Genomic DNA, 27,318 nt, shown 5'->3' with positions numbered 1-27,318 from the left:
CTCATTCCCCTGTGTTACAAAGCAGCGACACACCTCAACAGTTACTCATGCGGTAGCAAATGGGAAGCCCCCCGGAATACCTGGGGACAATAGCCCACATCACAGCAAGCACATAAATGCAGATCTTCTAGTGCTTTCTACTGATCCACATCTTCATTTCTTATCCCTCCTTGTTCTGATATCATCTGATGTCTGTCTGCAAAACATCCCGGGGAAGAGAACTTTCCATGCACAATCACTCTGCATAAAATCCAGACGCATCTAATACGCACTTTCTTCAGAGGCAAAAACATCCTACATCTGTGGTTACTTCTACCTTTTGAAAACATTGTATTATTCCCCTCCCAGTCCAATTCTCACAGCAACGCCTCCAGCTTGGAGAAGAAACTAAGGCACATTCGCAGAGGGCGGCAGTCTGTCTAATGCCTCAGAGCTATGGTGCTTCTGAGAATGACACAGACAGCCTTCCACCTCATTTCCTGCCAGAAGGCCTCAGGATGATGCTAAGAGTTCACTATTCCAGGGAGGAGGAAGGACTGGGATCAGGGATGACAAAGAGGCGTCAACGTGACTGATTGGTAGAGACTGCCCACAGCATCAGTTGGAGGCAGAGGCTAAGATCCCACCTGGACAGAGCACTGTGATCCATTAGTAATGTCTGCACTGTAGTTAGGGGTGATGGCATGTTTGCCACCCCTAACCAGGTGGTGCTTCTTCTTCCACCTTTCCCAGGGTAAATAATGGAGAATTGGGGCCAAGAGGCAAGGACCTCTTCTGGCAATGACCTTGGCTGCCAAGCCGTAGGCAGAGCAGTTCCACAGACCCCAGCCCTGGGAAGGACTGGTCCACCTCTCTCTCCAACTCCAAACACAGTCTCTGAACACAAAGACCCCAAAATACACACTTACCAGCAACAGAGCTTCCAGCTGGTTAATATAGATCTCTTCGCTGGCCAGGAACCCCGAGAGAACCAGCTTCCTCATCTCCAGGCCCTTCCCTGCTTCCACCTGTAAAAGCAGATCAGAATCTGAGCAGCCTATTTTCCTGCTTTTTCCCCCCCTCTTCTTTAACATTTTTGTAAGGGGACAAAAGCCAAATACTTATTATAGAAAATTCGGAAAACACAGAAATATAAAAGGAAAAAGAAAATCATCCATACTCCTACTGCTCACATTTTGCTTGATTTCTCTTCCATCCTTTTCTCCCCGCTCCGCCCCGTGCTTCCTTATCTGACACCCATCTACCCTTATATCTTCCTGCCTCCGGGAGCTCACACCCACAACCGACAGAGGAGCCTGGCAGGGTACAATCCATTGGCTCACACAGTGTCGGACACAACTGAAGTAACTTAGCCCAGCACCCTTATAATGGCTTCCCTGGTGGCTCAGATGGTAAAGAATCTGTCAGCAATGCAGGAGACCTGAGTTCAACCCCTGGGTTGGGAAGATCCCCTGGAAAAGGAAATGGCTACTCACTCCAGTATTCTTGCCTGAAGAATTCCTCAAACGGAAGAGCTTGGTGGGCTACAATCCATGGGGTTACAAAGAGTCAGACATGACTGAGCGACTTACATACTGTCACCCTTATTAATAGTGAGCAAGGTAAAAAAAAGAACCTGAGTCCATGTGTGGGAGCAATTTAATGAAGGAGGGGAAAGAGACAGTTAAGGGAAATCAGAGTCATGACTGAGATGGGCATGGTCACCTGGAGGGCACAGCAGGGGCCAGAAAAGGTGCTCGATGGAAGACATGTATGAACAGAGAGGAGTAGGGTCAGAGATGACGGGATGAAAGTGGCCATGGGATTCCCGGCCAAGCGGCCTTCCAGCTACACCTCTGTATCTTCCTGCCCCCAGGAGCTCAGTCCCACAAAGGAAGGTGCTGGCTGTGGGCCCTCAACCTTATCGCTTGTACCCACCCCGCCGCCAGCATCTCCTGACCCCAGCAGGACTCCTCCCTGCTCCAGAAGTCTTTCTCCTCTATGGCAGAGATCATACCCCCTTTAGCCTTGAACGGCCATCAACCAGTCAATGTTTCCTGTTGTATCTACAGGATAGGTGGGGCGTGTGTCGAGTGAACAATGAGTGAAGAATCTACTCAAATTCCCCAGTAATCATTTTTTGCAGTATTAAGTGCCACCAACAGCTCCTGGCACAGAGAAAATGCTTGAACACTCTTCCTGAGTGAAAAGACGTATAACTCTTCTTGTCATCTAAGATCCCCAAGTCACTCCGAGCCTCTTCTCTCCCTCTCCTCTGCCACACGGAGTCCCCAGTCCCTTCAAAGTGTTCCAGCTCATCTCCTACGAGGATTCCTTCCTCTGCTCCACCGTCTTCGCTGCTGTAATGGAGGCCCACAGCAACCTATTCCCCCCTGGATTCGGACTGCCTTCTGCTTCTCTCTCCTGCCTCCACTGCACTCAAGAGTCAGATCAGTCTTCCCAGAATGCCAGCCGACACCTGATGCTTGTCAAAGATTTAATACTTTAAAAAGTGATTACTGGGGAATTCGAGTAGGTTCTTTGCTCGTTTATTTATTCATTCAATACATGGCCACCTATCCCGTAGATACAAAGGGAAACGAGCATTCAACAGCCCTTACTGTCATGTGGCTTAAAATCTAGTGGGAAAGAAACATGTTAAAACCAAAGCCAGGGACTTCCCTGGTGGTACAGTGCGTAAGAATCTGCCTGCCAATGCAGAGGACGTAGGTTCGATTCCTGGTCCAGGAAGATTCCACATGCCATGGAGCAACTAAGCCCACAACTACTGAGCCCCTGTGTCCCAACTGCTGAAGCCCACTTGACCTGGAGCCCGTGCTCTGCAGCAGAGAAGCCTCTGCAGTGAGTAGCCCACGCCACAACTAGACAGTGGCCCCTGCATACCCCAACGAAAACCTCGCACAGCCAAAAATACATAAGTTAAAGCAAACACAAAAAACAAAAGCCGAGTAAATATCAATATATGACTATAAAGTGTGATGGCGTCCAGCTTATTCTTTCCTTAAACACCTGCGATGGCTCCCAGCGCCTCTCCCCACCCTTGAGATCTCTCCAACAGCCGTCTGCCTTTCCAACAGGGCAGAGTGCTCCAGTCTCCAGACTTTGGTTCTAGCCGACCCTGCTGCCTATAATGCCTTCTCCCGCATGAGCACTTCTCTCCCGAAGGCACAGCTGAAGGCCCTGGCCCTGCAGCTTCGGCTCCCAAAGAGGGAGTCTGCTGCCCCCGACACATGCCTGATCTTGTTACCGGCCCGATGATTTTGCAGTGCCTCTGAAGCACCTGTATCTTGCTCCTCTGTACCCCGTCCCCTCCCCCTCCAAAGCCCAGCACCACGTGATGCTCCTGACATGTGGGCACCTGACACTTATTAAGCCTTGTAAGTTCTTTCCACTCTCTCATTCAGCTTCACTGCCCTCTCAAATACCTCTCCGAAGGGGGGTACTATATTTTTCCATGATACAAATGGAAACAAACAAGTAAGACTTAAAAAAAGGGAGGGGACCAGTCCAGAATCACATTGCCAGAAAGTGGCAGAGCTTGGACTCCCTCCTCCTCCCAGGTCCTTGAACACCAAATTCAGGGTTCATCTCCTGCTCTGATGATTGCCTCACTCTGTGTTCCTTTGTCAAGCTTCAGATGCTTACCTAGAATCTCAAACAGCTCCCTCTTTGGGCATTTAAGCACACACTCTTAGCACAAGCTGAAGCTATGCTAAGCTTCATATTTCTGAAGCTATCAGAAATCTCCTAGGTCCCAGGAGAGCTGCTTCCTCCCTGCTGCCTGGCTGCCCAGCAAGTTCTCACAGGCCCTGCTACCCTTTCCCCAGGTGAGGAACTTAACTCTTGACCTGCTACCAGCAAACCAGTTAACAATTTTGTTGGAGGCAGTCTTTCCCAGAGTCTCTGAAATAAAACCTGATCTTGTAATTGGACATCCTGCCAAAGATGTCCTCCTCCTCAGCCACAAAACCTGAGACTATGTCACCTTAGTGGCAAAAGGGAATTAGAAAATGTGACTAAGGATTTTTAGGTGGGGAGGTTATCCTGGGATTATCAGATAGAGCCCAGGTAAGAGACCTTTTGGGGCTTCCCGGTGGCTCAGCGGTAAGGAACCTGCCTGCAAGGCAGGAGCCACAGGAGACACAAGTGTGATCCCTGGGTCGGGAAGATCCCCTAGGGGAGGGCATGGCAACCCACTCCAGTATTCTCTGGAGAATCCCAAGGACAGAGGAGCCTGGTGGGTTACAGTCCACAGGGTCGCGAAGAGTTGGACACGACTGAAGCAACTTAGCACAGCACAGCATGCGTGGAAGAGACCTATGAGCAGGAGACAAGAGGGTCAGGGTCAGAGAAAAGGTGACTAGCCCACAGGAGGAGAGAGAGAGGGGACGGGGGCAGGGACAGGGAGAGATTGAGTGAGAAACTGAAAGCACTGCTGGCTCTGAGGACGAAGGATGGGGCCACAAGCCAAGGAATCAGGGGCCTCTAGAAGCTGGAAAAGGCAAGGAACAGGCCATTTTCCCTAGAGCTTCCAGGAGGAATGCAGCACTCCTGACCCTTGAAACTTGCAAGAGAACAAATCTGTGTAGTTTTAAACCACCAAATGTGTGGTAGTTGCTTTCGGCAGCATTAGGAGACCAGTACGGGTGCCAAGGTTTAGGAAAAAACAATAGTTACTTATTGATGGCTTCACAAGTACCAGGCACAGTTCTAAGTGCTTTCTGAGGATTAACTCTCTGGAATCCTGCAGTCTGGATGGTGTTATCATTATCCCTCTGAGGCACAGAGAAAGGAAACTACCAGCTGTCTAGAGCTGTGGGTATCGCAGGCAGGCAGCACCACCTCCAAGGAACGAGACAGGAGCTTGGAGCAGGGCCCACAGGCCTTGGAGGCGGAGGTCAATGTCAGACCCTACTGCTTCTGCCTGACAAGTGGGAACTAGCCCTCTATGTTGGGGGCCAGCGCTTCCCTCCTGTATCCCATTCCCTTTATGTTACCTGCCAACCGGGGATGTGCCCAAGGGCTTGGCAAACACACTCTCAAAAAGTCACTTGGGGGCACAGTGTGGGCTTAACTGTAGATCTGGCTGGAGCAAGTCCAGGGTGAAGAGCTGGTGACTCATGGCTCCCACCAAGCCTTTACATTCCACCCAGGCACGAGCACAGGCCCTGGGGTTAGCCCCCATGACAGCCCAGTGCAGCAGGACCCCCTCCTCATTAGACTCCAACCTCGGAGCCCAATCGAAAGAATCCCCCCAAACGCAGCAAGCAGTCACTCCCAAACAGCCCCACTCTGGCTGTATTCACTCTGATGTTTTGGCTGGTGAGGGGATGGAGGCAATGAAAAAGGATGTGAAATTAACCATTTTACCAACAGCTATCCCTGGGTCGGGAAGATCCCCTGGAGAAGGAAACGGTAACCCACTCCAGTATTCTTGCCTGGAGAATCCCATGGACGGAGAAGCCTGGTAGGTTACAGTCCACGGGGTCGCAAAGAGTCAGACACGACTGAGCGACGGAACGGAACGGAACCTGTTCTCAGTTAACACCCCAATCCTCTTCCATCTTCGCTTTCCTCAGACCCACCTGTTCCTGGTTTGGAATTACCTGGAAATTCACAATTCCTTTTTCAGTCCTCCTGGGGCTACTCTCATCCCGTAAAACACCAGGGCTCAGGACTTCCCTGGTGGTCCAGTGGTTAAGACTGTCCTCCCACTGCAGGGTGCATGGGCTCCACCCCTGGTCAGGGAACTAACATTCCACCTGCTGCACGGTGTGGCCACAAAATAAACAAAAAAGCCACCAGGGCTCAGCACCCATTCACTCATTCCTCACTGTGTGCCCAGCACTGGAAAGACAGGGGAGAGGACAGTCTTGACCCCCAAAGAGCCCCCCAGAGGCGCCTACATGCCCAGAATCACCAGGGGGAGTTCTCAGGAGTTCAGGGCCCCCACAGTCTGTGCCAGGCTGCCTGCCAGTCCTGCACACAGGGAAGCTGCCTTCTGGGCGACACTTGTCCCTACTTCCTCCCAAGCAGAGCTTATGAAACTCAGCAGCCATGGTGGGCTCAATCATGGCCAGCATTTTACACAATCTACTGGGCTGAAAGGCTGTCACAGCCTGAGGCCCCAAATCCAAGAGGTCAAGTCACTCTGAAGGGGACAGTAGCTGCAAGTTAGGCTCAGCTGGCTCCGGCCTGGTCTTCTACAGTCTGGGCTAAATAAAGCCTCCAAGGCTTTGGCTCCAGGCCAAATCAAAACACTCTCTCCAGGAGCCTTATTCTCCTCCAAGACAGCAATGTGGGCTGAACAGGCAGGACCGCCTGCGACTCCCGAGTCTTAAGCCAAGTGGCTCTGCAGACAGCAGAACTCAGCCCATTGGCCACACCAGTCTGCAAGGGGTCAGGAGGTGGCGGTGGGGCTGTCTGGTCAGAGTCGATGCCACTGAGTCTAGGCGCTGTGTCCACGCTGAGCATCAGCCTCAGAATAGCAGGCCCCTCCCTGAGCTGAGTCGATGCAAGGAACTCGGCCATTCTCTCCTCTTCCCAGCCCCAGGCACCGGGAAGTTCTCTTTCAGTTAGTTCCTCAGCAGAACGGAGAGCAGAAGACAGGGGCCCCTGCTGGGGGACTCTCCCGAAAAGGTGGATCCCCATATTCCGGGCTCCCTGCTGTCTGAAGCCACAGGCAGGCCCCACGGGGTCCAGCAGCGCTTCCATCGTTCAGTCATTCACATCCCACATCTTTGAGTTGTGTCATACTTACATACCACCAGCAGGCTTACTTAATACTGTTCTTTGCAACAACTGGCTTCTTAAAAGCACAGCCTTGGGCTTCCCTGGTGACTCAGAGATAAAGAATCAGCCTGCCAATGCAGGAGATACGGGTTCAATCCCTGGTCCGGGAAGATCCCACATGCTGCAGAGCACCTAAGCCCATTACACCACAGCTATTGGGCCTGCCTCTAGAGCCTGGGATCCACAATCACTGGAGCCCATGCACTCTAGAGCTTGTGCTCCCCAACAAGAGAAGCCACCACAATAAGGAGCCCACAGGCCACAGCCAGAGAGTAACCACTGCTCGCCGCAACTAGAGAAAAGCTTGTGCAGTAACAAAGACCCAGCACAGCCAAAAAGAAATAAAAAAAGTGAAATTAAAGAAAAACCAAACAAACACAGCCTTATCCCCAGCATTATATTTGACAGCACAGGAAAGACGCACAAGTCAAACCCGCACCAGCTGCAGTGGAAGCTCGGCGTCTTAACCACTGGACCACCAATCAAGTTCTTATTTTTTTTCTAAGATACATTAAAATGTATGCCCAACTGTTAAAGCACAAGATCTACATCTAGGTGCTACCTAAAATATCTCTCAAATCATCTCATCTGTGGCCCACACTTCAGGGAAAAACCTGAGCAGGGAACACAGGCATGGCCATCGCTACACATGGTCAGGGGGAGCAGAGATTTGGACAAGTGAAACAGAAACACAGGCAGTGGATAATCCATTAAAAATTGGCACAGAATTCACCTGAGGAGTTAATCTGCATTACAAAAGGACTAAAAAATCCCTGACAATTGAGTTCCTTTAAATAGCAGCTTTTACATAGGAAGGCCTCTATCAGCCCGAGGTACCTTTAAATAGAACTGTCTGCAAGATTTGGAGGACACACACAACACCTTACAAAGGGAAGGCGATGCTGCTCTCGGTATTCATGCATTATTCTTAGTTTATAGACTATTAACTCCCCAAAGGCAGGTGTGGGTTGAAACATATGGCAAGCTCCAGCTCCAAGCTCCATGGAGAAAACCACGGCCATCTTCATACCTGTCCCCTGTCCAGGATGCAGCATCTCAGAAACGATGCTGAAAACAGGACTGATTTGACCTGTATAATAGGACTGATTTGACCTGTATAATAGGACTGGTGTTTGGACACTGTTGAAGGTTAAGTACTCCTGAAGTAAAGTAACAGCAAAGAGAGAATGCCCCTGGACTCCTACCAGCTGCCAAGAAGAGTCTACCACGCAGGAGTGTGCCAAGCCCCAGACAGGAGCACAGCCTCCGGAAAGGAGCCTTGACCTCACAGGTGTACATGCCCATCCGCACACACACCCCCACACCCATCCCTGACTCAATGAGAAGCGGTCTCTCCTAATCTGAATTTAGTACCCTTTTATCAGAACCCTTCTCCTGGCTCTGCCTACTTTCTCATTATATTCCTATTATCTGGGCACTTGCCCCCTTGCTCTGAACTCTTTATGAGAGAGGATCAAGTCTTTTTCATCTCCTCTCCTCCCCAGTACCAGGCACCCTGCTTTGACTAGAACAGAACCTGAGTGTTTGTTGAATGAATCAGTGAGCTTTCTGCCTGCTTTTCCCTCTGTAGATGGCCAAGCCTGGTAGTGGAGAAAGTCTTCCTAGATGTGTTCAGGCTGAGACAGCGGGCCTAGAATTCCCCAACACTCAGGAAAGGGCTGTTCCCCCTGGAGACAGGTCCAGGAACACTGCGGCAGCAGGGCAGAGGGGAGAACTCAGCCAGGCACTCACAGGGCTCCGGGAGGAACAGCATTTTTAGGTGTGATGTGTACCTAAGGCCCCATGGCATTCACATGCTTCCTCCTTACAAGGCCAGGGACATTGAGCCTCACTCATCCCACCAATCCACTGGACACCAGCCACACACCAGGCTCTGTGCAGTGCCCACCATGAATACAAGAGGGCTCTGCCCTCAACGAGAACAGAATCAAGGAGGCAGAGTCTAGAGTTCCAAACAGAATAAAATATGGGCTAGGCTGGTATAAACCAGGGAGGAGACCCATAAGGCAGCACAGGAGTGGGGCTCTATCTGTGCTGGGGAGGGCATCTCAGGGAAGGACCACTAGGAACCCACGTAGGTCCCATCCCACACACCACTAAACTCCCAGCAAGTGCTCTTGGTTCATAACCAGACTTTTCCCCATCCTGCTCCTGGGATGGCTGGTCAGACCCCAAGGGCAAGGCCTCAGGGGCCCAGTGAGAGACATGACTTACTCCAGTGTGCCAGGCTAGCACCAGATGAGCAACCCAGGGTGGGGCATCAACCACTGCCAGCCTCCCATTATAGCTCCTCTCTGCCCCACACCCAGGCCTACAGCTACTGCTCCACCCCTTCCACACATCAGCCATCTACCCTGGGCCTGCAGTCTATTTTTACCTCCATTAGCTCCTCCTCGGAACCACACTGTAGCCCAGATGGAGCAGGGCTCTGATGCCCATCTTACAGGAGGGACAAAGGAGCCCAGGGAGGCTCAGTGACAGTTGCCTCCTGCCCACAGCAAGGCTCTGTGCACCACGCCCTCTGGGGTGAAGTGCTGCCAGGGCAGACGGGCCGGGGCCCACAGACAGGCGCTCTCTGTTAGGTAGCCTGGCTTGCAGCCTGAGAACTCCCTGCCAAACGTTCTCACTGGCCCTCCCTTCAAGCCGCAGAACGGGGAGGAGGTGAGCAAAACACTGAGGTCAGAGCTCTTAGAAGCGGGCCTAGGTGAAGGAAAGGAAGAATATAGTGTGGTGTGCAGCACTAGTGTGCTTTCAAGGGGGAGCCCAATCCCTGGGGCGCAGGTGAAGAGAAGGGAGGGGGACTGAGGCCGTCCAGCCCCTCCCACTCTACCTTCAAGGCAACTTCTCCATCGACACAAGGGCGCTGCTGCAGAGAAGGCCCATAGCCCAGTGTCAGTGGGCTGTTATGCTTCCTGCCAGGGCCCACCTTGGGTAAAGTGCCTTATCCACCCAGCTCCGGCCTCCAAGCCGGCTGTTACCTCCCCTTTTCGGCTCATCCAACTCTTTTCCTTCAAGGAAGCCCAGTGACCCCTGGTTCTGGAGCCCTCCAAACACCCCGAGCCCTGGCCCAGATGCTCCAAGTCTCCTAGCCAGGAAGAGCAAGGGCCCCCTTGGCCTGAACTTCCCAAGTGCACTCATCCCCCTGCTGCCATGGAAACAAGGAATTATAGCTTTCTGGTTTCAGGTCAGCCGGCTCCTGGGGAGGGGCGGGTGGGCAAGCAGGCTCACACCCCTGGCGTGCCCCCCAGGTGACTCATGTCACTGCCAGAGAAAAAGCCACCGCCACCCCCCCACCCCCAGCTGGTCTGGGAAAAGCCAGCAGCCACTCCCCTCCGAGGACAACTGGTCCAAGGGGAGGAGGCGGGCACTGCACCTCTCCCCCGGGAACAACTGCCCGGAGCACAGCCCCTCGCATCCCCGGGCGGGCGGGCGGCCCCCTCTCCGGTTGGGGTGCTCCAGCTCAGCCACGAAGCTGGTGCGCAAACCAGCCATTTCTGCAGTCAGAGCCGCGAGCCCTGCCCCCTCCCCCGACAAGCATCCAGGGCGTGTCACGTTCCCACCTTCACAGTCACCAAGAAGGGGGACCCTGAGCTGGGGCTGGTCGGGGTTCCCAGCTCGCACTCCTCCAGCAGAAACACATCTTCATCCTCCAGGACCTTGTCCAAAAAGCCTATCGCCTCCTCTTCCTCTTCCATGGCAGCCGGAGCCGCGGAGGGCAAACAGGAAGCGGGGTCCCGGCGGCAGCAACGGCAGCAGCCGTGGCCGCCGGCGCCCGGGAGGGAGCGGGGCGGGCCGGCGGGGACGGGAGGAGCGCGCGGGGCAGGCCTACAGCAGCACGCGGGCCTCCCCGGAGTCCGTCCTGGCGCCCGGCCACCGGCTGCCGATGAAAGGGTCCATTATGAACCTTCTCGGGCCGCCGGCTCCCGGCCCTCCCGGAGAAAGGGGAAGCGGGGCGGCCCCGCGGGTGCCGGCCGCCTCTTGCGGGGAGCTCCAGCCGCCGCCGCCGCCGCCGCGATCCCGGGGCCCGCGCGCCCCTGCCCGCCGTGCGCGCCGGCTCTCCGGGCAGGCGGGGCCCCGCTCCCCGCGCCGCTCGCAGCCCGGCCCGGGCGCCCCGCCGCCGCCGCCGGCCGCTCGGATCCCGCCCTCCTGGACGCCGAGGCTCGCGTTCGCTCTCAAGACAGGAAATGCACGGCTCGACGGGCGAGGTGGAGCCGTTCCCCTCTCTGCGGTCGCCGGGCCAGCCGGCCGGCGGGAGGCTCCGGGAGCGCGGAGGAGGGGCGACGAGGCCGCAGCCGGGCCGGGCGCGGGGGGAGGTCTGCTTCCCAGAGACAGGCTTTTATTTACGGCCCCTCACCGGCCCCGCGGGCTGGGCGAGCCGGCGGGCGGGGGCGGAGCGGAGGAGCAGCTGCCCGCATAGCCTCGCGGGCCCCCGGGCCAACCTCGGTGTCACCTTGGGATGCCGACCAGCCCCTTGTCACTTCCGCCCCAGGCTCTGACACCTTTAGGCCTGGTGAGAAACCATAGTTTCCATCGCCACCGTGGTTGGGGGAAGGCTTTGTGCAAAGGAGGCCTGACCTGCTTTCCCGAGGCAGAAGCACAAGTGCCAGCCAGGGGTTGCAGCGGGGGCCGTTTGGGGCCGCCAGAGGTACCACACCTCCTTCTTACAGATGCTGCTGAGATTAGCAGCACCACACCTCTTTGGGGCTCTTCTCCTTCAAGAAGGGCCTCTGGGCCCAGTAGAACCAACCCCGCAGGGAAGGGTACACTGAAGCCAGGACCAGAGCATCGCCAGCCCTGCCCATCCCAGCCTGCTTCCGCTAGCTTCCCATGCTTCCAGAAGCTAAATGCATCCGCACATCCCCCGGTCCCCCTGGCCCCATCCAGAGATGTATCAATACAACCACCTACGCTTGCCGGGAAAGAGTTTCAGGGCGGCAGCTGGGAAAAGCTCTTTCACAACACAACATCTAGGACAAAGGTTGCAAACTCCAGGCCCCAGGAGGGTGCGGGTAAGATCGTTTAGTGAAGTGAGTCAGGTAGGGACCAGGTGAATTCAAGAAAGCTCCAGCTGCTGGCTGCCAGGGGCAGTGCACGCTCAAGATTGCCCCCCCACCCCCCCAAACCCCGTCTTGATTGTTCCAGAGAAGCCGGAATCTGGATTCTTAAGTGAGAGCTCTCAATTTAAAAATGATGGCAGAGGGACTTCCCTGGCAGTCCAGTGGTTATGACTTCCCCTTCCAATGCAGAGGGTGTGGATTCCCTGGCCTGGGAGCTAAGATCCCACATGCCTCCGGGCCAAAAAACCAAAATATGAAACAGAAGCAATATTGTAACACACGCAACAAAGACTTTAAAAATGGTCCACATCAAAACAATAAAAATAAAAAATAAACGATGGCAGGTAAATTATATTTAAGAAACAAAACAAGGTGGAGTCTAAATGAAATATCTGTGCACTGAATCAGGCTTACAGACAAGGCTGCTGCCTTCTTGCAACTGATTGTTTCTCTGAGGGAAGTGTGGGAGTATGTGTGGGGGGGGGTTGGGGGGTGGGGTTGGGGAGAGGGTGTTGGAATATCAGAGGGTCCTGGAATATCACCTCTGTCCCATTTCCTCCTGGTATCCTGGAATCAAATTCAGCATCACACATGATCAATCTACCACTCTGTAAACCTGTATAGTAAGTGCCACCAACCAGGCAGGTCAAGTGAACACTCTGGATTCTGAGCAATGAGCCCTGAAGCTCCAACTCCACTCAAGCACCCCCCACCTGCCCCCACCCTGCCAATCTTCCACCAGTCCCCAAACTATGTCTCTAGTCGGGGATTTCCTCGAAATCTTCCTGGTGCTTCTTCTAGCTCACAAGTGACTCTCAGTACACAGTTGCCAGGACCAGCCAGTGTGGTTCTTAATGATGCAGTGTCTGAGTTGTCCCTAATGCCTTGTGTGTCTACCAGGACCTCCTTATGCAATGGTGCATCCCCATCTGGTGGCAGGTGTATGGACATAGAGGGAAGAGTCCAGCTCTCTGGGACTCATTTGGAAATGCATTCCAAAGTGGGGGTCAACCATGCGCCACCCTGGACCCACCTGGGGTCATCACCTCGCCTTCCGACTATCTCAGCTAAGAATAGGGTCCTTGGTTGAGCCTCCAGGCTGGGTGGAAGGGTTGAGGAAGAGGGAGGAGGGAAAAGGAGAGGAGTGGACGTGGTTTCTCATCCCAACTTCCCCCAAAATCTTTGAAAGTTCTGATCTCTAGGTGGGGTGCCTGCCATTCTATTACAGCTGAAAACCTGTCTTCTCCCTGTCACTAGAGCTGAAATACAGACCGAGGGACTTGGTGTAAGTTCTCTGGGGCCTCATGGCTGACGGGGTTCCACACAGGCACACCCCACCCTACACCCGCCCTCTCCATCAGTCCCTGTCTCTGCCCTGGCTGGGTTATATATAGCCAGGGCACATCAGAAGGGCCACAATTCCTCATCTGGTTTGGGTGGGTGAGGCTGTTCTCAGGACTTGGGAACAACCAGGACTGGCATTCCCCAGGGCAGAAGCGTGCCAGCCCAGGGCTCTGTGCCAGTCTCCCACCCTGCAGTCTCCGAGTGCATGGCATATGGGGGCTGCCCTCACTGGTCGGACAAGCAAGTGGCATGGCAGAATGGCCTAAAAGCCCGAGGGCCCCCCATTTTTCTCCCCCCACCCAAAGGAACATGAGGGGCCCTGAGGGGTCTCCTAGAAGTATCCCCCTCTCTGTTTCCCCAGGCCCCTCCCCAGCAGGGCAAGATCGACACCCACTTCTTCCGAACCCTGAAACCTCTCAGAAGCTGCTCCCTGAACATCCAAACATCTCCACTCCACCGGTCCCGGGGTTGGCTGGAAATTCCGGTGAGTAACTCGAGTGCCCTTCCATCTCCCCCGGGGCACACAGACTCCACTCAGAGGCCCTCAGTCCTGCCCCTGGAGGGAATGACTCACAAGTCCCGGGGGTCCCCTCCCTTTCCCCTGCCCGTGCCCTGAGCCAGCCTGGACCAGGCTTCCTCCCTGTGTCCTCCTCTGCCTGCTCCGCCTAGCTCCCAATCCTCCTCTCCAGAGAAGCCACCTGCTCCAAAGGCCTCGCAGCTGCTGTATTCCCAAGTCACAGGCCGTCTTCTCTACTCCTTGGCCTCTGCGGTCTGGACGCTCTTAAACCCCTCAGCTCCCATGGCCATGTCGATGCTGCCTCTGACCACTCTGGCCCTTCTCTCTCCTGCCGCCTAGAAGATGGGAGTCACCCAGTCGGACCCAGGCCTCCACACTTTGCTCTCTACCCTTGGGGAACTCACCCCCCGTCACGGCTAGCCCGTCCCCATCTGCAGCCCAGTGTCCTGCTCTGCTCCCAGTGTGACATATGAGCTGTCAGCTGGTTCTTCTCACTTGGAGGTCCCACTGGCAACCCCTCAAACTCCACCTCGCCAGACCAAACGACCCTTCTCCCTCTCTCACCCAGCTTCCCCTTCTGGCTTCTCCACTTCTGTTGGCGGGGTCACCATCTTGTGACTGTCCCTTCCCTCAGGCCCCACATCCTTTTTACCAAGTCACTTAGTGCTTCCTTCTTTTCCTTTTCCAAAGCCACCACCCCAACCAGGGTTTGCAGCATCTCACACTACACAACCGCAATAATATTCCTCTTCGATTCCTGATCTTGTCTGTCCATCTGATGGTTCATTCATACCAGAGAAGGCCTGGCATTACAAATACACAAACCTGGGGGACACAGCCCTTGCTATTAGAATGCTCTCAACTCAAACTTCCCTGGTGGTCCAGTGGTTGAGACTCCAAGCTCCCACTGCAGGGGCCAGGGGTGAACCTCCCTGGTTGGGGAGGATCCCACGCATGCCTCATGGGAAAAAAAAAAAATGAGGAATGCTCTCAACTCAACTCAGAGAGGGTGACGGGCCTATAAACAGATGAGGCAGTATCCTCACTGGTCCACACAGCAGGGACAGAGGACAAAGGCACTAATCCTGCCTGAGAGGAAAAGCTTCCCAGGAGAGTGGTTTCTGAGCAGCATCTTGAAAAGGGAAAGGCCTTCCAGGCAAAGGGAGGAAAATGTTTTGTAAGGAACCCCAGGAAACACAGCAGGAGGACAGAAGAGAAACGGGGCAGGTGACGGACTTGGAGGGGTGGGCGGGAAGCACTCCGTGGAGGGCGAGGGGCGTGGGCTCCCCCATGGGCAAGGGGCGCAGACTGAGATTTCGGACACCCGCCAAGCCTGCACTTTTCCAAGCCACCAACAGTTTACTGTCCCCAAACCCAGCAGCCTTCTCTCACACTCTTCTCCATCCCCTCATTCCCTTACCCCCTCCATCAGCAAGTATCTATTCATTACCCGCAGTGCCTGCGAGGGGCTGGGGTAGCACTCAGGATGCAGCCACAGTGAGAGGATTTGTCTGCCTCCGTGGAGCTGACGGTCTCAGGGACAGACCGGCCACCCTCGCTAAGGCAGGGCCAGGGGAAGGGTACAATCGCAGAACTATCAGGCTGAGGTACAACCCTTTCAGAAAGAATAACTCGGAAATATCTATTGTGATTTAAAATGTTCACACCCTCTGACTCAGCACCTCCACTTTATGGGATTTTTCTGCAAAAACATTTCTTCTACAAGGGCTCAAAGATCTCTGCACAAAGATGTTCACTGCAATGATGGTTAAACCAGTGAAAGACTGGAAACAGTCGCAATGTCCATTTGAAGGGGATTGGCTGAGTGAATTATGGTACATCCGTTAAAAGAAACACTACATACAGTTGTGAAGGAGAACGAGGTAGGTCTTTAATTACTGATATGCAAGATGTCCAAGACTTATTAAGTAAAATAACCAGAGCAAACTGCATACAGTGTCAATAGTATGATCCCACTTTTTAAAATATATATATACACACACACACATGTACACATATTGGAGAAAGAAATGGCAACCTACTCCAGTATTCTTGCCTGGAAAATCCCATGGGCAGAAATGCCTGGCGGACTACAGTCCATGGGGTAGCATAGTTGGATATGGCTTAGCAACTAAACAACAACAATATATACATATACACATATATATAAAATGTGTTTATATATATAAATATGTATAATGCATATACAACGTATTTATATATAATGTATAAGTAAATATATATGTATTATATAATGTATTTATACATATACATAAAAATGTATTTTATGTATATAATATCTCACTTAGAAAAATAAGGAAAAATATACAACCATCTTGTAACAGATATTCTCTCTGTAAAAGGAGACTTAAGGAGACTTTCACTTTCCATATTATGCATTTCTGTAAAGTTAGAATTTTCAGTGATACAATCAAAAAATAAAGAAGTTAAAAAAAAGAAGTGTGTTAAGTGCCACAATTGGGAAAGTAGACTGAGCTCTGGGGGCAAAGACACACACATCTGATGCAGCAAAGGGGAGTCACAGGAAGTTCTCCAGAGAAGGTGACCTTAAAACTCCTACCTGGGACTTCCCTGGTGGTTCAGTGGTTAGGACTCCGCACTTCCACTGCAGCGGGGGAGGATAGGATCCTCTGTTGGGGAACTAAGATCCAGCATGCCACAAGGCACAGCCAAAAGATTCAGAAAAAAAAACAAAAACTCCTACCTGAAAATGAACAGTGACTAGACATGCCAGTGGGGACTCGTGGACAGACAGGACAGCAGGAGGCAGAATGAAATGAGTTCAGTCTGGGTGGCAAGTCTTCATTCGTTCAACCAGTCCTTACTGGCCATCTCTGATGTGCCAGGCACAGTTCTAGGTACTAGAGTTTGCAATGAGCAAACATTTCAGTACAAAACTGACAAAGCTCCATGGCGGAGCTCACATTCTAGCTGGAGGGCTGGTGATGCGGTTGCAGAGGTGGGCAGCAGTCAAGTGGTCAGGTTAGGCATGGCCTTGACAGCACTGCTAAGGGCAGGCATGGAAAAATCTGACTGGGAGTGACCGGACAGCGTTTCAATGTGTCCCTCCCGCTGACATCAGATTACTCTTTCTAACACATTGCTCACTCTGTGCCCAGCAGGAAGCCACCAAGTCAGCCCAAACAAGGACAGTGGGGCCCTTGCTGATGACTCAACTGATCACATTGTTGACAAGAACCACCTCTGCTGTTTGCTGTCCCCTGAAAGGGCCAGGCGCAGTCTCGCCTCCAGGCCTGATCCTGGCTTGGAGCCCCCTCTCCCTCTTCTCTGCTTATCCCTGGCCCTTCCTACTTCAACAGGAACTCAAGCCCCACCTGTTTTCCAGAGCTCATCAGACCCCGGGCCAATGAGAACTGACCCCAGGGGCCAGTGCCACAGGTAGACACAGGGTCAGCATCCACTGCAGATAGAATCAGGTTCATCATCTTCTTGATAATCTGCCTCCTCCCTCTGACTTCCCATTTTCTGCTATAGCAGAAGTCACTACAAACATCACATAGAGTTCAATCACATGAAGCAAATGTTGGATATAAGCCAGTACACGACACTGTTTATCCAGTAAAACAAAAACAAAATTAAAAAACTCTCCTGAATGGAATTCTTGTTCTGCCTCTTACCAGCTGTGTGACCATGGGCAAGTCATTCAAACTCTCTAGGCCTCAGTTTCCTCATCTGTAAAATGGGGACAATTCTAACACCAACTCTAGGTTTGTTGAGGGTTTCCCAGGTGGCACTAGTGGTAAAGAACCCATCTGCCAATGCAGGAGACATAAGAGATGCAGTTTCAATCCCTGGGTCAGGAAGGTCCCCTGGAGGAAGGCAATGACAACCCACTCCAGTATTCCTGCCTGGAAAATCCCATGGACATAGGAGCCTCGTGGGCTACAGTCCATGGGGTCGCACAGAGTCGGACACAACTGAGTGACTTGCATATTGCATAGCATATATGCTAGATTTGCTGGGAGGACTAGTACACGTGGGGCAGTGTCTGGCATGTGTCAAGTCCTTGGCAAGCACCAGCTATTCTCCTCTTCTTTGGCAGGGGTGGTGGGGTGTGGAGAGTACAGGAAAGGGGAGCCCTAGCCCAATCCCAGCCTCACCTCCCACCTTGTCCAGTGAACCCAGTGCTCCGGCCCACCAGACTATTCCCCTCTTCTCACACTTCCAGAGGTCTTCCCACATTCCAAAACTTAAACAGCCCCCTTTATCTAGAATGTCCTTCCTGACCAGTGCCCAGGCAGAACACTTCCTACTTTCTGAGGCTGCCTCCTCCATGCTGCCTTCCTTGATTCCTCCACCTGAGGCCACATGGCTTCTTCCTTGAGATGCTGTATTAGGACATCTCTCAAGCTTTAAAACTGAGGGATTGTGTGCATGTGTGTACATATGTGTGTGGGGGGGGATGAGGGGCAATTCTTGTTTATCCCACAGCACCCAGAACAAGAGCTTATAAAAGGTGTGCCCTGGTGGTTTAGTGGTTAGGACTCTGGGCTTTCACTGCCATGGCTTGGGTTCAAAACCTGCTCGGGGAACTGAGATCCTGTAAGCTGCAAGGTGCAGCCAAAAAAAAAAGGTAGGTGCTCAGAAAAACACACAGTGAATAGAATTGACCTCAGGAGGTTTACAGGGCAGGACAAAGGGTCTCCCAAGAAGATAAATCAAGAGGTTCAGGTTGGGTGGATGGTACCTGAGGAAACTGGTCATCCACTGTGACACCCTCCAGAGGGGCCTCTGCCTCCCAGGCATGCTGGGGCGGGGGGGATGCTGAGCCACCTCTGCTAGGACTAGAGTGGGGGTGGGAGGACCCAAGGACAGCCAGAGCTGGGGACCCATGGAGAACTGGGTTCACATCCTGGGAGAGGTTCAAAGACAATGATCACCTCAGGAACTGTCCTCCTTGGGATGCAGACTGTGTTTTCACAGTTGCTGTGTCTCTTGGTCCTCCCAGCAGCCCTTCCAGATAGGAGGTATGTATCCTTATTTACAGCTGTGGGGACTAGGACTCTACAGGTTGTTTCAAGTTACAGAGCCAGGAAGACGTAATCGAGTGCACTAAGGCTTGTCCTGGACAGCTGGCAGAGAACCACGGAGATGAGCAATCACCACTCATCAGCTCTGGGACCTCAGGTAGGTTGTGTCACCTCTCTATACCTCAGTTTTCACATCTGGAAAATGGAGCAGTCACAATGCCTACCTCCCAACGTGTACTGCTAAGTCACTTCAGTCATATCCGACTCTGTGCAACCCCACAGACAGCAGCCCACCAGGCTCCCCAGTCCCTGGGATTCTCCTGGCAAGAGCACTGGAGTGGGTTGCCATTTCCTTCTCCAATGCATGGAAGTGCAAAGTGAAAGTGAAGCCCAACTCTTAGCGACCCCATGGACTGCAGCCTACCAGGCTCCTCTGTCCATGGGATTTTCCAGGCAAGAGTACTGGAGTGGGGTGCCATTGCCTTCTCCGCCTCCCGAAGTGTGGTGAGGACTCAATGAGTCAGTATTTATAAAGTGCTACAACAGGGCCCAGCCTTCTGTAACTGCTATGCAAGTGTTTCTCTTTCTGTCACACAGGCAGGAGGGTGGGGGTGGGGGGGAGGGATCTGTGTGGCCTTCCAGATAGAAGCGACCAGCTCATAACCCGGTGGGAGGAAAGTCCACAAGAGTGGTGGTCCCCAACCTTTTTGGTCCTAGGGACCAGTTTCATGGAAGATAATTTTCCATGGACTCAGTGGGGGGAGATGGTTTGGGGATGAATCAGATACTTTACATTTATTATGCCCTTTATTCCAATTATTATTACATTAGCTCCACCACAGGTCATCAGGTTATTAGATCCTGGAGGTTGGGGACCCCTGCACGAGAGCATCACCCGAACATCATGGTGGGAAGAAAGTGCCAGCACCCACCAGTGAAGGAACCAGGCGCGTGCATGCATGAGGTGCTAGGTCACTCGGCTGTGTCTGACTCTTTGTGACCCCGTGGACTATACAGCCCGCCAGGCTCCTCTGTCCATGGGATTTTCCAAGCAAGAATCCTGGAGTGGGTTGCCATTTCCTTCTCCAGGGAAACTTCCCGACCCAGGGATCGAACCCGCATCTCCTGGTGGATTCTTTACCACTAGTGCCACCTGGGAAACCGGAGGAACCAGGTGAAGATGATGGAAAAAAAGAGTCCATGGGTAAGATCCAGCCTACTTCAGGGACAGTCCCTGCCCTTCTGTGCCCTGGTAGCGCCCAGAGCCCAGAGGCCATCCAGCCTCTGCCCCTTGGCGGCTCAACTATGTGGCCAAACGTCTCAAAGTGAAGGCATTCTCGGGGCAATTTCACATCTGTTGGTGTGAATTATGCAGGTCAGTTGGCCTCCCTGCCCCACCCCTAAAGACTCCAGAGCTTCAAGGACAGAGGATGGGTCTGGCTGGGCTCATTCTCCTATCCACCTGGGATCTGCAGGAGATGAACGGACCTTCACCGAATACAGGCTGCTTCGGAAGTAGCATTACTAGCAGGTGTGAAGCATGTTAATGAACCACAATCTCAGCACACTATCTGGGAAAGGGAGGCCCCAGACAGGCCGTGAGTGCTACAGGGATGCTCCAGGTTGGCCAGGTGTGGCAAATCAGAGAAGCCCAAATCCCATCCAGGTGTGAAGAGGTTGGGGCGGGGGGGGGGGGGGCGGCGATGAGCCAGAGAGGCCAGGGAAGGCCAGCTGTGGAGGGGCTGAGGGCCACAACCAAGGCACTGTGTCTCCCCACTGCCTATTGACATCCTCCTTGACTCGGATGAGCCAAGCAACTGCCTGAGCCATAGATCCCTCATCTATAAAATGGGGGCTCCTCCAGCAGTTGGAGGGCTGGGTGGCAATGAAGCCGGGCACCCGGCACAGCACCTGGCACGCAGCAGGGCCAGGCAAGCTCCTTCTCTTTGCAGCAAGGATCCAGAAAGGAGCCATGAGGAGCAAGGCTGCTGAGGCAGGAGGTTGGTAACTTGAGGAGCAATGCCTGGTTTTATCTGCATCTGGAAACCCCTGAGAGATGTAAAGATCAGGGGCAGCCCCAAAGCCTCCTAACCCAGGCCTCAAACACCATCTGAAGGGAGCAGACTGGGAAGCCAGCTCAGAGGCGCCCGGCTCTCCACGTGGCTTCTCCTTTCACCTAGAAGGAAGTTCCTTGTCCTGAAACCTCAGATCCTGAACTACAAGCCTCTGAACAGACCAGGAAGGGAAGAGAGGGCAGCGATTCATGCCAGCTTCATCCCCTGAGCCTGCATCCACCTACCCTCCCTGCCCCCCAGCCGTTCTGGTGCTGGTTGGTTCAATTCTGCAACACTGGGTGAACACCCCTAGGCGGCCAGGAGTCGCTGATGGGGTCCCCAGAGATGACTGGGGATCAGAGCTCTTGATGCCACAGGGCAGACGTGCCCCTCAAGTAACTGTGCACACGCCCCAAACAGCAGCGGGCTCAGCCACGGGCTGGGAAATCTTCAAGGGGAGTTGTTGTCCGACTGGACAGATGGACTCCAGCGTCAGAAAAACCCACACTTAGGGACTTCCTAGCGCTCCCATGGTTAAGACTGAGCTTCCAGTGCTGGGGACTCAGGTTTGATCCCTGGTCAGGGAACTAAGATCCTGCATGCCAGCATGGGCCAAAAATAAAAAAAGAGGAAGACCCAAGTTTAAATGCATCTTTGGCTCCTCTGGCTGGTCTTGGGCAAATATGTCACGTCGCTGACCTTCCATTTCCTCAGCAGCAAAAATGATGATCTTTGCACCGACCACCTAGTGTTGTTGTTAGTCGCTCAGTCGTGTCCAACTCTGTGCGACCCCGTGGACTGTACCCCTCCAGGCTCCTCTGTCCATGGGAGTCTCCAGGCAAGAATAGTGGAGAGGGTTTCCATTCCCTTCTCCAGGGGATCGTCCTGACCCAGGGATCTGAACCTGGGTCTCTCACATTGCAGGCAGATTCTTTACCATCGGAGCCACCAGGGAAGCCCACATAGGGCTGTGGTGAGCCTTACACGGACAACCCATGTAAACGGCTCAGGGTAAGCAGTTGTGGGGAAGAAGGCTGTTGGGGGAGGAGGAGGAATGAGAAGGACGGCAATGGTGATCATCTCAAATATCCCCCGCCCATCTTTGGAGTCTGAAGCCCTCAATTCAGCAGCCAGTGCAGTCCTAACACGTACAGACTTTACAAAGCGCTCCATCTGGCACCATCTTACGGGAGCTTCCTGACAGCTGTGTGAAGTCAAGAGCAAGGAAATTCTCAGTATCTTCACTTTACAGATAAGCAAACTGGAGCTCAGAGAGGTTGAGTGACAGCCCTGAGGTCACACAGCTAGAAAGTGGTGGCACTGAAACAACACCCAGATATTCTCTCTGCCTTGTGGCCCCTTTGCAGTGTGCCTCCCGAGAGGGGAATCAGAGGAGTCCATGGCTTGCAGGCCATACGCTTTTCTGTAAGACCAGGCGGATAAACACTTAACCCCCGCCCTCCCTCCCACAGTGAAAGCAGGCCCTTTGTTGAACTGAGCCACCAGAGGGCGCTGTGCTCAGTCCGGGTTCAGGGAAAGGAACGCTCCGCAGGGCGTTGGGCTTCACTTTTGACACCTCACTGGGCTGCACACTGGGGCACGTCTAAGGCACGAAGCACAGTGAGGCTGCAGGGGTGAGCTGGGGAGTGAGGAACATGTGTCTTGCTGACACCAGAGACTCAGTTTCATCTGGGCTCCTGCACTTGCAAGGACAGATCCAACCCCAGAAAGGAGATTGCAAAAGCAGAGTCAGTCGTTGTCCAGCAGACATTGTGAGGAGAGTCTTGTGGGCCGTCGTCACCAAGAACTGAGGACCCACAGCACACCAGGCCCAGCTCTATAGGCCTCAACAGGGCTATATCAGTCTGTCTTCTCAACAGCCCTTCAGGTATTCAGTCCTATTTAGACATGAGGAAACTGAGGGTTATGACAATGGTTTAAGGTCCCACTGCTAGAGAGCAGCACATGTTCATCTATCCAAAGCTCATGGCCCTGCCATTCTCTGAGCTGCTGGGAGAGTGAGCCCGTGAGGGTTGGTTTTATGAACCAAACCGACAGGGCTACAGATGCCCAGACATTTGGCCAAACATTATTCTGGGTGTGTCTATGAGGGTGTTTCTGGGTGAGATTAATGCTTGAAACAGTTGACTGAGTAAAGCAGTTTGCCCTCTCCAATGTGGATGGGCCTCACCTAATCAGTTGACGGCCCAGATGGGCCTCACCTAATCAGTTGAAGGTCCAGATAGCCCAAAAGGGTGACATAAGGGAGAATTCACTTCAAGGTGGCTCAGTGGGAAAGAATCTGCCTGCCAATGCAGGAGATGCAGGTTCGATCCCTGGGTGGGGAAGATCTCTGGAGAGGAAATGGCAACCCACTCCAGTATTCTTGCCTGGAAAATTCCATGGACAGAGGAGTCTGGTGGGCTACAGTCCATGGGTTCACAAAGAGTCAGACATGACTGAGTGACTGAGCATGCATGCACAAGGGAGAATTCACTCTCTGCCTGTCTTTGAGCTGGGACATAGGTCTTTTCCTGCCTTTGGACTCAACACAGACTAGGACTTCCATCATCAATTCTCCTGGACTTGGACTGTAACTAACTATTCCACTAGTTCACCTGGGCCTCTGGCTTGCTGCCTGCAGAACTTGGAACTTTTCAGCTTCCATGATCTAGTGAGCCAGTTCCTTTTAATACATCAATTCTTCTTCCTCTGTATCCTAAAGGTTCTGTTTCTCTGGAGAACTCTAATGCAAAGACTTGTTCCTTGGGCTTCCAGGAACAAGTCGGCTGCATATTTGGCTGTGGAATGCCCGGCTGCCAGAGGCCATATCTCTGAATGTCTAGAACAATCATCTGATTTGGTCCAAAAGTCCCCTTGTTCCCAACGCCCCAACAGGAAGCCTGGCAGGGAGGGGACCTGCCTGGCCAAATGAGCAGAGCCAAGTAGCAGAAACCTTGGCTTTCTTTTTCTTTCTTTCTTTTTTTCAATGCTGAAACAGTTCCTAAGTACTCAGGAAGAAGTGTGTCAACCCTCCAGCGCCCCATTATAAACAGCAATACTTTCTGTGTCCACTAGATGGGGCCAGTGGCACAGAAGAAAGGGCAGAAAGGCAACTCAGGAGAGAAGGTAGGCAGGCAGTGGGGTGCATGGGGCTGGAATCTTCAGTTGGGATCTCCAAGCTGGATTAATGCTCCCCAGCCCTATCTTGTATCACTTCTAGTCAATGGTGCAAAAGTTAATCCTGGGGTTTCCAAGCCCTTTGGTCAGTTTTCACTGTAGCATATCTTGGATTTCAGTCCTCAAACCTAGTTCTTCTCTTGTGAGTCACTAAGCAAAATGGGCAGCATTGTAGTAAAGGAAGTCCTTGCCCCGAAGCCCCAGGGCTCCAGGCGGAGGCATCTTCCTGTTATGCCTTGGATCTGTTTCACTAGAGAAAGCACCTGAGTACGTTTCACCAGGGCATCTAAAAGTTGATGGACAAGCATTCCTGCAAAGTGGTCATGTGACAAGGGAAGGAGACAAGACAGGAAATAAGGAGGAAGGCAGAGAGGGGAAAGGAAACGGCTTTTCTCTCCAGCAAGCGGTTCTAATCTGGCCAAACGTTCTCAGCTCTCAGCCAGCATTCCTGGTGCTGCGTTGAGTCCTGCAGTGACTCTTTCTGTGCCTGCTCACAGGGGCAATGACGGACACTCCCCGGGATGTCTCTAGCCCTGATGTGGTCAGAATCCTAAAGGTAGTGTCAGAAAGCAGTTTTCACCTTGCTTCCCCTGCTTGGAGTCAGTTCAGGTCCCAGAGCACCCTCTCCTCCATCAGTAGCAAATCCTGCCCTGCAAGTCCACGATGGCTGTCTCTCACCTGCCACCTTTCCCAAGGACCACAGGACAACACCCCAGAATGCTGGTTGTGGGGGGCCTGAGCCTGACCAACACCCTTGCCCATCATCTCCTCCTCCCACCTGCCCCCCCCACCATCCCTTTCCAAACTTGTACTGCCTGGCATCTGATAAGCTCTGCCGAGGCCTCTGTTGCCATGGCAACAATGTGGCTTCCCCAAGTGGGAAGCTGGTTGCCAAGGCCCTTGTTGCCAAAGGCTATAACAGCCACCCTGGTGTGTGAAGAGGGGGTGAGAGCTCTCCGCAAGGGTGGAGGGTGGCCGAGGAGGTTGGGAGGAAGGGAAGCAGGGGTTTCTCAAGAAATGGTAGAGTCCGGGCAGCCTTCCGGCTGGGGCAAGCAGCACTGGGCCCTGAAGGAGAGAAACAAGTATCTCCCGGCATCTCGGCAACTGCTCCTCAAGGGTATTAGAGGGAAGAAAGGGGACCCCCTACAAAGCACAGCCGGACAGGGCCCCTACCAAGCAGGACCCAGCAATCCAAGCCCCCGCCCCCCGCAGAAGAAGAAATGGTTTTGATTCTTCCCAATTTCAGAAGAACAGCACCAGGAACCCCTCTGTCTCACTTGTGTATCAGACACGCGCACAAGCTGGGTCCAGGCAGAGCCGGGCCCCTGGCCGGGAACAGCATTAGCTACCAGGATTGCAAACCTCCACACGGCTTATCCCCGGGCCTGTCTCAGAGCCCATCCTCAGTACTGCTCGTGAAACACTTCTCTTTGGAGCAGAGCTCTCACCAGTGGACAGGAGGGAAGGAGGACACCATGAGGGCTCATTCCCTTCCAGAGTCAGCAGAGGAGGGCTGGACGGGGCCAGGGTCCGCAGGGAATACTACAGAGGCTGCTCACCGCCCCCCACCCATGGCCGGCACCCCGGCCAGCCTTGGTTTGCGGAGCCGGCGTCTGTGCCCTTTACAGCCTTTAGGTCACGTATGCAGCCAAGTGCCCGGCCCGGGCCCAGAGAGGAGAGCCTGTTCCCTCCACGAGGCCCCATCCTGCTAGAGAGGAGCTGAGAGAGAAGGTTGAAAGGGGAGGCGAGGGGCCCAGAAGGCAGGGGGAAGCAGAAGGCTGGGAGAGAGGCAGGGACAGGTACGGGGTGGCACAGAGAGCAGCAGGTGGTGGCGGGAGGCGAGGGGTAATGGTGGAGGACTAGTCTGAGAGCCTAAGACCAGAATGAGATGCCCAAGGGCACCAAGAACGGCCAGGCCCCGGGTTCCCAAGTCCAGCATCCTAGGAGCACCCCAAGCAGGGCTTGGCCCATGGCACCCATACCTGCCTACTCCTCTTCTCCTCAAAACCCCCTCTTCCCCAACCTGAAAGGAAAAGCAGGGGTACCTACCCCAGGTGCCAGCCCCTCGGGTGGGGTGGGGGAGATGCTGTCCCCGCCGCCCTGGCTCCGGGCGCTGAGCTGTGGCGACATGGTGGGCGACTCGTCGATGTACGGCATGGTCTCCGAGCCCTCCGGGGGCCCCTTCTGCTCCTCATTCCCCTCTGCGTCGTAGTCGTCCGCCCCGTAGCTGAAGTCTGAGACAAGGAACAAGAAAGGCCACTGAGAGTCCTCCACCAGGGCTGCCAGGGACTGGTAGCGCAGTGGGCGGCGACGGCGGCCCCCGGCTGCCATGGCCCCGGCCCCACCATCCACGCCCGGCCCAGGCAGGGCTGCGCGGCCCGGGGCGCCGGCAGGCACCCGGCGCTGCGGCTCAGGGGCCGCGGGGAGTCCAGGGGGGGCGGCTTCGCGGATGCCACCCGCTTAATAACATGTCAGTCGTGTACTTCGAGCTGCTGTTTCCTTTGCCTCCTGCCTAATTCCAAGTCTAAAAATGAGCAGTGGGAGCAGGAGGCAGGACGCTTCCAACTCTGCTCTCTGAGTCACCATTTGGCTTTTTATAGGGAGCAGGGAGGTGGGGGCGGGCCGAGCGATGTCACTTCCTGCGCCCCTCCTCCTTGGGTACCGTTTGTACACGGAGCCCCATCCCTGGCTGGTGGGGCACAGGGCCAGATTCGGGGGGTGGGGGCTGAGGAAGGGCTCCCGAGGGAGCCCTCGCCCCTCTGAACAAGGCTCTGCGCAGGTCGGAGCCCAAGGCTGGCAGAACGTGGGCGAGAAGGCGGCCCGGGCCTGGCAGGGACCTGGTGGAACAGCAGAGTCCTCAAAAGCTGGCACTTATTTCTGTAATTTCCACAGAGGCTTCCTTCGGAGAAGGAGGGCAGAGAAGGCCGTAGGGAAGTCAAGCTGCCGTTAACCCTGCTGGCACTGCCAGCACCACTCGGAGGCCAGAGCCCACGCACAGACACTCGCTCCTGGGACAGCAGGCCGGGTTCATGGAGCAGCGGGGACAGGACAGCACCTCAGAAAGGCCTCCATCCGACTCCATCAGTCGGGGGGGGCCCTCACTTGCAGCGGCCTGAGGGATCCTCCTCCACCCCCACCCCTGGTCTGTCCCATCACCAGCTCAGACATCACTTCCTCCAGGGTGCCCTCCCTGCTGTCCCAGCTCAGAACTCCTACAGTGTGTGGCCTTCTAGCACCCCTGGTGATCCTGTCCATTTGTCCCTGAACCCCTGGGGTGGGGACTGGGTGTCAGCCCTCGCTGAGGGCCCAGCACCCACGGCCAACATGCGGTAGGGCCTTGG

At 54.1% G+C, this 27,318-nt stretch overlaps 1 protein-coding gene across 3 annotated transcripts in view; it reads right to left on the bottom strand.

The window, feature by feature from the left end:
• Window positions 1-27,318, bottom strand: part of ABR (ABR activator of RhoGEF and GTPase) — a 191,771-nt gene that overhangs the window by 75,106 nt on the left and 89,347 nt on the right. For 2 of the 3 annotated variants that reach the window (XM_055402852.2, XM_055402859.2), the window contains exons 2-3: window positions 26,027-26,211; window positions 909-1,007 (exon numbers count right to left, since the gene is read on the bottom strand). In XM_055402852.2, coding sequence (XP_055258827.2) covers window positions 909-1,007; window positions 26,027-26,211 — 284 coding nt within the window. Of the gene's footprint in view, window positions 1-908; window positions 1,008-10,373; window positions 10,929-26,026; window positions 26,212-27,318 lie in introns of those variants that run through there. The other variant, XM_088828750.1, reaches the window with a different exon arrangement.

This window comes from Moschus berezovskii, chromosome 20 (genome assembly GCF_049115385.1).
Source record: "Moschus berezovskii isolate FMDL1 chromosome 20, NW_MosBer_1.0, whole genome shotgun sequence".
Classification (NCBI taxonomy): domain Eukaryota; kingdom Metazoa; phylum Chordata; class Mammalia; order Artiodactyla; family Moschidae; genus Moschus; species Moschus berezovskii.
This window is presented reverse-complemented; position numbering and strand designations above follow the sequence as displayed.